The sequence below is a fragment of the Astatotilapia calliptera genome, chromosome 22, assembly GCF_900246225.1.
Source record: "Astatotilapia calliptera chromosome 22, fAstCal1.2, whole genome shotgun sequence".
In the NCBI taxonomy this organism is placed as follows: Eukaryota; Metazoa; Chordata; class Actinopteri; order Cichliformes; family Cichlidae; genus Astatotilapia; species Astatotilapia calliptera.
The window spans coordinates 16,948,475-16,960,381 of NC_039322.1; the positions used below are offsets into that span (position 1 = coordinate 16,948,475).

General features: G+C 45.6%; 1 protein-coding gene across 6 annotated transcripts in view; it reads left to right on the forward strand.

Annotated features, from left to right (window-relative positions):
- The window catches only part of runx1t1 (RUNX1 partner transcriptional co-repressor 1), a 64,716-nt gene extending 56,511 nt beyond the window's left edge, over window positions 1–8,205 (forward strand). For 4 of the 6 annotated variants that reach the window (XM_026155664.1, XM_026155663.1, XM_026155665.1 and 1 more), the window contains 3 exons: window positions 56–124; window positions 2,855–3,087; window positions 3,908–8,205. In XM_026155664.1, coding sequence (XP_026011449.1) covers window positions 56–124; window positions 2,855–3,087; window positions 3,908–4,231 — 626 coding nt within the window. In that variant the 3' untranslated portion in view covers window positions 4,232–8,205. The remainder of the gene's footprint in view (window positions 1–55; window positions 125–2,854; window positions 3,088–3,907) is intronic. The other 2 variants (XM_026155666.1, XM_026155667.1) reach the window with 1 other exon arrangement.
- Window positions 8,206–11,907: the final 3,702 nt, after the last annotated feature.

Here is an 11,907-nt window from a genome sequence, read left to right on the forward strand (position 1 = left end):
ACTATGCCATTGATGGATCTCTGGTTACCACGTCTGTATGTTTGTGTCTTTCCAGAAATTCACCGGGAGCTCCTGCACCGGCCTGTCTCTGGCTACGTCCCTGAAGAGATCTGGAAAAAAGCTGGTGAGCAGCACTCCCATGCCTCTGATCAGTGCACGTAAACACAGTTCCTCTATTTTTCCCCTAATCTGTCTGAAGGCTTTATGCTTTATGGAACTCGAGGCCATGTTTAGGTAGATGAACGAGAAAGGCTCCTTTAAACCTGCTCTCTCCCCTTTTCATCCCAGTGTAGTCTATTGTCTGCAACACAAAACCTTGCTAGATTTGCATTAAAGTCAGGTTATCTATATCTGATTCTGTAGGAAGTTTCATCACTACGCACTGCACACTCAGAATATGATGTCAGGCCTTACAAGGATTTTATTGCAGTCAAATAAGGGACATAAGGAGCTTTTACAGCTGGCCCAGTGGTCTCCTGTCAAAAGTGGCAAGATTTGGTTTCAATTTGCTTTTGGCACTTTTTTTATCCCCTTAATGAGAGACACTGCAGCTATCCTACTTAACAGTTTAGAAACTCCTTAATGTTTTAATAACCCGAGTAAAATCAGCACTTGCATTCATTTTTTATAGCTTATACAAACAGCATTGTGTCACTGTTATCACTCTGAAAACCTGAGGGTTCACTCTTTGAGATTTTGTATTCTCCACCAGTGATACAGTATATCTGCCTTTTAAACCCCCTGGAGAAAAGAAATTGTCCCCTTGCTTGACCAAGCATGATGTGTGAGATACTCAGAACAAGTAATATGCATTTAAATTGAATTGAGTATCACCATCGGGACTCTGCCTCCTCTCCAGTACTCTCTTTCCCCTCACCAGCTCGATCTTCCATCTAAGGCATTTGGTGTGTAATCACAATTCCATGCACAAGGCATATATCACAAGGCACCGGGGCAATTTCCATGACTTCAAGCAGCATAGTAGGTTAAAGACAAAAGCACCCTGGTTTAAAAACTCGCCTCAATCACAGTGGAGAGAAAATGTTTCTGTCTTTATAAAAGCATGCAGTCGGTCTGATATCGAAAACAGATTTTACATTTTTAACGCCGGTGTAATATGTACTAAGAAAGTGAAGCATATTTGTCAGGCATAAAGCTGTATTTTATCTTTTGTCTGTCAGATAAAAGGTGCCTCTTACTTTTCACTCTATTTGCCTTATCCTCAGTATTTTCCGTTATCCATTTCATTCATATTCTGGCTTAGGAGAGACTGATTTAAATGTGACCCGGGGAGGATTGCAAAATAGGATTTTTAACACAATGGAGTGCAGCGGCGAATACGTCTGTTTGAAATGGGCAAAATGTTTACAGTTGGTGATAAATATTCAAGCACCTTGCACGGTGTCCTACCGGTTTCCCACTTCCCCTCACCACATGGGCCTCTGGGATCACAATGGAAATGCATAATTTAAATATAAATTGCCTGATTTGCATACACAATTAGTCAAGTTACAGGCTTGATGGGAGCAAACAAAAAAGCCCTCCTTTTGCTTTGACGTTCTGTAGGAATTCCACCGCTTAACACCCACGCGGAAGGTTATTCATTCCTCAAAACAAGGATAAAATAACATATTGCTCCGGCTGAAAAGCACGTTTTGTGAGTGATTACCTGCGATTAATCAGCTCGTGTTCTCGTGAGAATATCCTCGGGATATTCTTTTCCAAATTATAATATATAAGATCAAGATCTTCCAGGAACATTGAACTTTACATTAATATGTCACACACTGATGTAAATATGCCTATTTAGACATTTAAAAGGTTCTTAAAAAGAAATTAATCAGTGTTTGAACGAAATCGTAATAGTTTAATTAAATCAGCTGACGAGTGTCCCCGTTATCCTGTCAGCCTACAACATTTAGACTTGATGTGCTCTTAAATCTTGTCAGATATTAAATAAATGATAAAATACTAATATTAAATATTCTAAGCTGAAAGTTGGCCTTGAAATATAAAATAAACATGAATAGTTAAAGTAGTTTTCTTTGCCGTGTGAAATAATCCATTGCAGATTTTGTTTTCTAGTTTGCATCTTCTAGATGTGTTAAAACAGTGATGCAAGTTTAGACATAGTGTGCATTTAAAACATGCATGTTTGGACTGATGGAGTAATTGAATTCATCTGTAGTTGGAGAAATATATTTTTTTTGTTGTAATTTGTTGCTTTGTTTGATTCTCCCATGAATAAATACAGACAGCAGGAGAGCTGAGTAGCGAAAACATTTGTGTGCAGTTGAGTTTAGCACGCGCTGCGGACTTAAACACACATCAAGACGAGCTCAGCCTGCAGCTCATTGAACGCGCTTTAGCTAGGAGAGAGCGCAAGAGAGCTTTTCTACTGAGATGTTTTGCAGACTCCCATTGGTTGTTAAAGTGGGAGTGAGTTGCAGTCTCTGCTGTTGCCACATTTTGAGATATTGCTGTGGAGTCAGCCCTTATGGGTCTCTTGCAGTTGCCTGTCTTGCTGCCTCAGAAGCTGAGCATCTGACTGAAAGCATAACAGGAAAAAAAAAAAAGCTTCTAGCCAGAATATGAAAACTGCTCATCCACGCAACTTCAGACTCAGCACTGCTCTCTCCTGAAGTAGATGGGATGAACGACTGGAGAGCAGAACGAAAACCTGACAGAGACACAAACAAGCACAATGAGACTGTGAATATTCTAAAGGGTTGTTTAGAATGGCATATAGCAATTTGGAATCAGCAGCAGCGAGTATGTTATTCCTGTTTAAAAAACGATGGTGTACTCGTACTGAAAATACAGTCCAGTGAAAAATGCACGCGCTACATTGCAGGTACGGGAGGCTTGACTTCCTCTGTCTCCACACTCTTTCCAGAAGAGGCTGTGAATGAGGTGAAGCGGCAGGCCATGTCAGAGCTGCAGAAAGCCGTGTCAGAGGCCGAGCGCAAGGCTCACGAAATGATCAGCAGCGAGCGGGCCAAGATGGAGCGAACAGTGGCCGAAGCCAAGCGCCAGGCAGCCGAAGAGGCGCTCTCCATAATCAACCAGCAGGAGGATTCCAGCGAGGTAGAAGCGAATGTACACATTCTCAGTCTTTCATCATCAGTGTCATTATCGTCTTTTTGTGTCTGGCTTTTGATGCAAGCTGTGGTGGATTATACAGATGCTGTGGGGTTTTTATTACTATTTTAGAAAAAATATTACATAGTGCACATTTTTGTAAAACCTGATTATCCACCCCTTATGTGTTAGTGCATATGGAAGAGCAAAATGAAGTAAGGCAAGGATAATCAAGCACCTATTACCCCCGAGTAGCTACTTTACAGTGCTTGGAAGGGTGCTACCATTTGAGCTGAGAGGAAATAAGTAAAAGCATTTGGTAATCTCCATTAGAGACCTGAAAGTTTAATCATTTAACTGAGAGGGAACTCTGCCGTTCATGTGACATTAATTGCAGGAGCGATGTTTGTAACAGAGAAGCGCCCCAGAGGAGAACTTTCAGAGGTTGTTTATAACTTTGTTCTCCTCTTTCCTCTGGCTATGCAGGCGCCCTGACATGCTCTCCTTGCGGTTTCCAAGATATATAAGTGGCCCTAAGTGTAACAAGAGATTTTTTTTTTTATCTGTCTGTGGTTTGGGTCAGGCTTAAGCGCCAAGCATAGAAGTAGAGGCTTCTTTCATGGTATCCTGTGTGGTGTACCACTTTCTGCTGCTAATCTTCACGTTGTATTTGCCAGTTCCCAGTTTAATGTGGAATTTTCTTTACTTTTGGTTACAATGTGTGATTAGATTTTCATGTGAAAAGAGCATTAAACCATTACAAATTGGTTTTTGTCTGACTGCTACTTTTTGGAGTTATTTGACTTTGTCTCTTTCTGTCCGTCAGAGCTGCTGGAACTGCGGACGCAAGGCCAGTGAGACATGCAGCGGCTGCAACACGGCACGCTACTGCGGCTCCTTCTGCCAGCATAAAGACTGGGAGAAGCATCACCATGTGTGCGGTCAGACCCTGCAGGCTCAGCAGCAGCAGCAGGCCAGCCAGCAGCAGGGAGGGGTTCCGGGTTCAGAGACCCCCGCTCCCATCAGCTCCTCCGCTTGCACCCCAAGCAGCGGGACCGGGAGTCCGGCTGCTACCCCCCCTGCTGCCACCCCTCGCTCATCCACCCCTAGCACCCCGTCCTCCTCTGCCCTTGATGGCACACCACGCTAAGAAACTCACACAGAGGTAGGAGGCAAAGGCTTCCCAGGTGTAACAGCCAGCCCACAACCCGACAACTACCGTGGCTGTCTACATTGCCCTGCAAAGATGCTTAGATACTAGAATGAGACGGCAATACTTCTATCTTGCAGCGTAGTCATAGAAGGAGGAAGTCCATAATCAGGTCATATTGACTTGCCATGACTTTAAAGAAACACAAAGATATTCTTTGTTTTGAATGAATGAATTTAAAAGTTGACATTCTTTTACTGTTACACTTGCTATTCTTGTTGACTGTTTGTCCTTGTACCTGTTGTTGTTAAAGTTGTCGTCATTGTAGCTTATCTTATTTTCCCCTGTAAATATGAAGAGACTGATCAGAGATAGCCGTGAACTCAAGACAAGTATATCTGACCTGCCCTTTTCAAACGTTTTTATTTTTCATCCTGGAGTCAGTGGTTATTTCCTTCCTGTACACGAGACTAGTCAACCTCAGACATTTATCAAACAGCATATCACGGGGAATGTAACTGTCTCAGAGAAAACTTTGGGATAAGAGAGATATTAGATTTAAAAATCCTGAAAGACACACAAAAGGATGAATAAGCATGTTCGCTGCCTGGAGAGGGGAGAGGGGATGGACTGAATCTCCGGCCCACAGACCGCCACGAAACGGGCAGATGTGCAGCAGATTGCCAGCTGTTCAACTGATGTTATTTCCCTCTCACTTGTAATAATATCCAGGTCAGTGGTCTGGGAAATACAAATCCATTTCTCTGATGTAAAAGGAAGAATTCTTGGATAAGATACAAAAACCTTGCACACTTGGAGGACGGACCAAATACAACTCGATCGCTCGGTGGGTCACAGACGCTCTCAAACAGGAAGTGAAGTCATCAACCCACTGGCAAGACTGTCAAATGACCTCGACAGCAGGCTCGGGAAACATAGACTCGCCCCAGACAACCTCCCCTCCTATCTCGACTCTGACAACATTTTTCATCTTTCTTCACATTCTTACTCGTTTTCTGTAGATGTCATGGTGTTTAAGACTTCTGTCCTGTGGTGTCACCAATGGTTATTTATTGTATATGTGTTGGACAATTGTGACAATGCATAGTACTTCAACCAGTCACAACTCTAAGTCCTTCATAACTCTTTCTCTCTAGCTGGTGCAAAAAGAGATAAAAAAAAAAAAAAGAAGTGTTATCTTTTCTTTTTTTTCTTCCCCAAGCTGCTTCTTTTCTATTCTGTGTATAAGTGGTAGATTCCTTGTAGTTCTATAAGTTTTCCTTCCCTACGTCCTCAAGAAAAGACACAAGCTATATCTCAGAGCTGCTACTTGAGTCCGACCCAGATCTTTTCTGAGAACTAGCATGTTGCGCGGAATGCTAACCTAAATGTTTTGTAAAAGGGACATACATAAATGTATTTGCACTGTCACAGAGGTTATCTCGGCATGCTTCTTTTCAGCATACTTGTGTTGTCGGTATAGAGCCATAACTCATCAAGTCATTTTGTATGTAGTATTAGCATCTTCTATTCTCACTTTCTCTGGATGGGAGGAGATGGAAAAACGTAAACCACCAAACCCATTCCGTTTTTCTTTTTCTCTTTTTTTCAGTTTTGTTTTTTTTTACTCTGCGTGCTAAGAAGAGCAGCCATTACGTCTTTTTTTTCCGTTGTTGTTGTTTAAATAGTTACAACAGTGCATGCACATTACTGAGCGTTTGTTAAATATTTGTTATTTTTTAGAAAAAACTGAAAAAACAACCAAAAAAATTATAATAATAATTTTTAAAAAACAATACAAAAAAAATATTCTAACAAACTAACTTTCCAAATGCAGAGGTGTAGACTCCGATTGACAGCTTTAACACTGCAAAGCACCAGGTAACACGCAGTATTAACACAAGAGTTAAACATAAAAACACCAAAAACAGCCAAAGACTGACACCAAGGACCAAAATCCTGATTTAAACGATTTTTGAAAAGAGGTTTGTCCACTCAGACATTCAGGCATTCGTTTCTCCAGCTTTTGTTCATATTTCCATGAACAAAAAGAAAAAGGATTCATTTATCTTTACCGTATTCTGGAAACCACGAGCACTCGTCTCACATTGTGGAATAAGAAGGTGTGAATTGACCCCGATGAGCGTGCAGAGCGGAGATACACTTTAACTGCAGCAATAATAGCTAATGTGACACAAACGCAACTTCTGAAACCATTTTTGAAGCGATTCTCGAGATTTCTTTCCTTTTTTTTTTTTTTACACATTTTTTCATTACACAACTGTCAGATTCAGTGCCCATTTCAGCTTTAAGCAGTTAAGTTTTTGATTCGCAGAGGTAAATGTGAGACTGGGCTTTCACACCAACGCCATTGTACTGTATTTATTTATTTATATCATTTGGGTTAATCCATCGCAGTTTTGTCGAAAACCTTTAGCGTAAATCAGACAAACCTCTCAATCGCAGTAAGAGAGCACTTACCCCGACACTCACCCCAAACACCTTGGTGCTACACAGAAGCGCGTTACAAATTCTGACCTCAAGGAACAAGTGGAGGCCCACAAAGGTTTCGGGGCAGTTTGCTCCCTCTGTACTTCCTCATCTCTCCCTCCTTGTCTAACTACAACATACACTTGCATTCTTGACTTTAAAGGGTTAAACAATCCAAAAAGGTGTCTGACACCCTACTAGCGAATTCTCAGAAGCTGTGAAGAAACAGCCAAGCTGTTTTAACACTAGTGTATTTAAAGGTATACAACAAATAATGTATGTGTTCATAATTTTCAGGGCAAAATCTGGGTTTAAAAAGAAAAAAAAGAGAAAAAAAAGTTAGGAAACACGATCATTCAATGATGCTTTGAGAAGCGTTATTGTTATTTTATTTTATTTTTTTTCCCTCCTCTATGTGTGTTTTGCTACAAATTCCTCGGTGGCAAACAAGTCTCACTCTACCTCTTACAGCACGATAAGAGCATCAGTCACGGCGCTGATACTGGTCTAGTCGAAACCAAATGGGCACAAGAGAACAGGAAAATATAAAACCCAAAGTCGAAGCTCATACAGCTGCAAAACCATATCACTACTTGGTAACAATGCAGACCTCATAAATAAATGAAACCTAAATAGAAATGAGAAAAAAAAAACAGAAAAAAAAACTTTTGTTATGTTCCTTTATGCCTGTGGCATTTCTAGAGTACATCAAGAGTTTGAATTGTTTGAACAGATTTGAGAAAATTGTGCTAATTTTAAAGAAAAGTGTTGTCGATTCCCATCTCGACGGCACAAGCTAAGGTCACAGATAAGAAATGTTTCTCTTGCTCTTTTTTCTTCCCTGTTTCCCCACCGCCTTTTCTCCTCTTTTTATATTGTTTTTTTCTCTGTTGTTAAGACATGCAGAAGTGCTTGTCGATTTGTCAGCTGGGGGATATACAAAAGGTCAATCTTGGAAAAGAAAAAAAAATTGAGGCTATGAGTTTAGGCATGCCTGTTTTTCACAATGGGGGGAAACGTTATTTAAATTTCCTACTTAACATGAAACAATAGGGAAATGGAGGGGCCGACAGCAAACAGCAAGGCCGTAGCATTAATTTGGGGGGGAAGGAGTTGAACTTCAGGGGTGGGAGGGTTTTTCCATTCTCTTGAGAAAATTTATTGTGAAAAAAAACAGAGCTCAAATAATTTGAAGTTGTTGTGCAATACTTAATTAAGACATGAAAACCACAGGTTAGTGGTAGGCTGACGCTAAGCGGTCTTTCCATCGCTTACTGTCAGTGTCCTCTAGAGAGCTTTCCAGTCTACTATGTCAGAACTGTGGTTTCTTGTTGATTTTATTTCTTTTTTTTGTTTCTTAATTTTAATTCTTTTCTTTTTTTGGGCTGTAAACTATGGTCTGTCAGTCTGTGAAACTTTGCAGTATAATTCTGGTATTGTTGTTCTTTACGGTGTAATAAATATGTTAATTCCTGCCCAGAGAATTCAGAGTTGTGTTATTTCATTACAGCGGCAAGCCTAAAGGGGCGTCCACGCAGGAAGCAATATTTTCAGTGGCGTGGCGGCCACAGACAAAAAGTCAACGACATTAGGCGACTTTAACGGGTGAAATCACAGCTGCCGGTGTGAAGTTAAACTTTTCTCTGAAGCAGCTGCCAGTGAGCGTGAAGGATGCCACTGCTTGACACATTGCACGGTGATAACTCCATCAGAGGGTTACCTAGACGATCAGAGCCTGGAGTATCCATTAGTGACTGATTGTCAGCATCACAAAGAGAAAATCGTTTCAAATTCAAATTTTTATTTGTCACGTACACAGTCATACACAGTACGATATGTAGTGAAATGCTTAGACAACTGCTCGTGACCTAAAGAAAAAAAAAGGAAAGGGCTATGAATAAGATAGGAAATAAATATGAAAAATTAAAAAGTTGAATCCTTGAATCGCTACCTTATCGTGGTGGAGGGGTTTGTGTGTCACAGGGATCCCAGGGGCTATGTTGTCTGGGGGCTTTTGCCCCCTGGTAGGGTCTTCCATGGCAAATTGGCCCTGGGTGAGGGACCAGACAAAGAGCGATTCATAAGACCCTTATGAAAAGGACACCGAGGGAACAGTTTACCCTGCCCGGGATAGGGTTACCGGGGCCCCGCCCTGGAGCCAGGCCCGGGGAGGGTGCCCGAGGGCGAGCGTCTGGTGGCCGGGCCTTAGTCCATGGGGCCCGGCCGGGCACAGCCCGAAGAGGAGACATGGGCCCATCCTCCCGCAGGCCCACCACCCGCAGGAGGCGCCATAGGGGTCGGGTGCATTGTGTGCCGAGTGGCGGCCAGGAGCGGAGGCCCTGGAGGACTGACCCCCGGCTGCCAAGACTGGCAATAGGGACATGGAATGTCACCTCTCTGGTGGGGAAGGAGCCTGAGTTAGTGCGTGAGGTTGAGAGGTACCGGCTAGATATAGTCGGGCTCACCTCTACACATGGCTTGGGCTCTGGAACCAGTCTCCTGGAGAGGGGCTGGACTCTGTCTCAGTCTGGAGTTGCCCCTGGTGAGAGGCGGCGGGCAGGGGTGGGTATCCTAATATCCCCTCGGCTTGCTGCCGGTACGTTGGGGTTTTTCCCGGTGGACGAGAGGGTTTGTTCCCTGCGCCTTAGGGTCGGGGAACGGGTCCTGACTGTCATCTGCGCTTATGCGCCGAGTGGCAGTTCAGAGTACCCAGCCTTCTTAGAGTCCCTGGGGGGGGTGCTGGAGGGTGCTCCACCTGGAGACTCTGTTGTCCTGCTGGGAGACTTCAATGCTCACGTGGGTAACGACAGCGAGACCTGGAGGGGCGTGATTGGGAGGAACGGCCTCCCTGATCTGAACTCGAGCGGTGCTCTGTTATTGGACTTCTGTGCTAATCACAGTTTGGCCATAACGAACACCCTGTTCGAACATAAGAGTGTCCATAAGTGCACGTGGCACCAGGACGCTCTAGGCCGTAGGTCGATGATCGATTTTGTAATCGTATCAGCAGATCTGCGACCATATGTTCTGGACACTCGGGTAAAGAGAGGGGCTGAGCTGTCAACTGATCACCACCTGGTGGTGAGTTGGATCAGGTGGCGGGGGAAGACGCTGGACAGACCTGGTGCACCTAAACGCGTAGTGAGGGTGTGCTGGGAACGTCTAGCAGAGGCCCCAGTCCGCGAGATCTTCAATGCACACCTCCGGCAGAGCTTCAACAGCATTCCGAGGGAGACTGGGGACATTGAGTCCGAATGGACCATGTTCAGCGTCTCCATTGCCGAAGCTGCTGCATTGAGCTGCGGCCGCAAGGTGGTTGGTGCCTGCCGTGGTGGTAATCCCCGAACCAAATGGTGGACACCAGAGGTGAAGGGAGCCACCAGGCTGAAGAAGGAGTCCTATCGGGCTTGGTTAGCCTGTGGGACTCCGGAGGCAGCCGACAGGTATCGACAGGCCAAGCGGAATGCGGCTCGGGCAGTGGCTGAAGCAAAAACTCGGGTGTGGGAGGAGTTCGGAGAGGCCATGGAAAAAGACTTTCGGACTGCCTCGAAGAGATTCTGGCAAACCGTCAGACGTCTCAGGAGGGGAAAGCGGTGCTCTACCTGCACTGTGTATAGTGCTGGCAGAGCGCTGCTGACGTCGACTGAGAAAATTGTCAGGCGGTGGAAGGAATACTTCGAGGACCTCCTTAATCCCACTGACACGTCTTCCGAGGAGGAAGCAGAGTCTGGGGATGAGGGGAATGACCCGCCAATTTCCGGGGGCGAGGTCACTGAGGCAGTTAAACAACTCCTTGGTGGCAGAGCCCCTGGTGTTGATGAGGTCCGCCCCGAGTTCCTGAAGGCTCTGGACACTGTAGGGCTGTCCTGGTTGACACGCCTCTGCAATGTTGCGTGGAGATCAGGGGCAGTACCTGTGGACTGGCAGACCGGGGTGGTGGTCCCCATCTTTAAGAAAGGGGACCGGAGGGTGTGTTCCAACTACAGGGGGATCACACTCCTCAGCCTCCCTGGGAAAGTCTATGCCAGGGTGCATAGAAAGGAGAGTTCGTCCGTTAGTCGAACCTCGGATACAGGAGGAACAATGCGGTTTTCGTCCTGGTCGCGGAACACTGGACCAGCTCTTTATCCTCTCCAGGATACTTGAGGGTGCATGGGAGTTTGCCCAACCAGTCTACATGTGTTTTGTGGACTTGGAGAAGGCATTCGACCGTGTCCCTCGGGGTGTCCTGTGGGAGGTGTTGCGGGAATATGGGGTGTCTGGCCCATTGCTACGGGCCATTCGATCCCTATACAACTGTTGCAAGAGCTTGGTTCGCATTGCCGGCAATAAGTCGGACTCGTTCCTGGTGGGCTGCCCTTTGTCTCCGGTTCTGTTCATAATTTTTATGGACAGGATTTCTAGGCGCAGCCAAGTGGCGGAGGGCTTTCACTTTGGTGGCCTCAGAATCTCATCTCTGATTTTTGCAGATGATGTGGTTCTGTTGGCTTCATCGGGTGAGGGCCTCCAGCTCGCACTGGAACGGTTCGCAGCCGAGTGTGAAGCAGCGGGAATGAGGATCAGCACCTCCAAATCCGAGGCCATGGTTCTCAGCCGGAAAAGGGTGGAGTGCCCACTCCGGGTCGGGGATGAGTTCCTGCCCCAAGTGGAGGAGTTCAAGTATCTCGGGGTCTTGTTCGCGAGTGATGGGAGAAGGGAGCCGGAGATCGACAGACGGATTGGGGCTGCAGCTGCAGTAATGCGGACGCTGCACCGGTCCGTCATGGTGAAGAGGGAGCTGAGTATAAAAGCGAAGCTCTCAATTTACCGGTCGATCTACGTCCCTACCCTCACCTATGGCCACGAGCTGTGGGTAGTGACCGAAAGAACGAGATCGCGGATACAAGCGGCAGAAATGAGCTTCCTCCGAAGGGTGGCTGGCCTCTCCCTTAGAGATAGGGTAAGAAGTTCGGCCATCTGGGAGGGGCTCAGAGTAGAGCAGCTGCTGCTCCACATCGAAAGGAGCCAGCTGAGGTGGTTCGGGCATCTGACAAGGATGCCCCCTGGGCGCCTCCTGGGTGAGGTGTTCCAGGCATGTCCCACCGGGAGGAGGCCCCGGGGCAGACCCAGGACACGCTGGAGAGATTATATCTCTCAGCTGGCCTGGGAACGCCTTGGTATTCCCCCGGATAAGCTGGAGGAGGTGG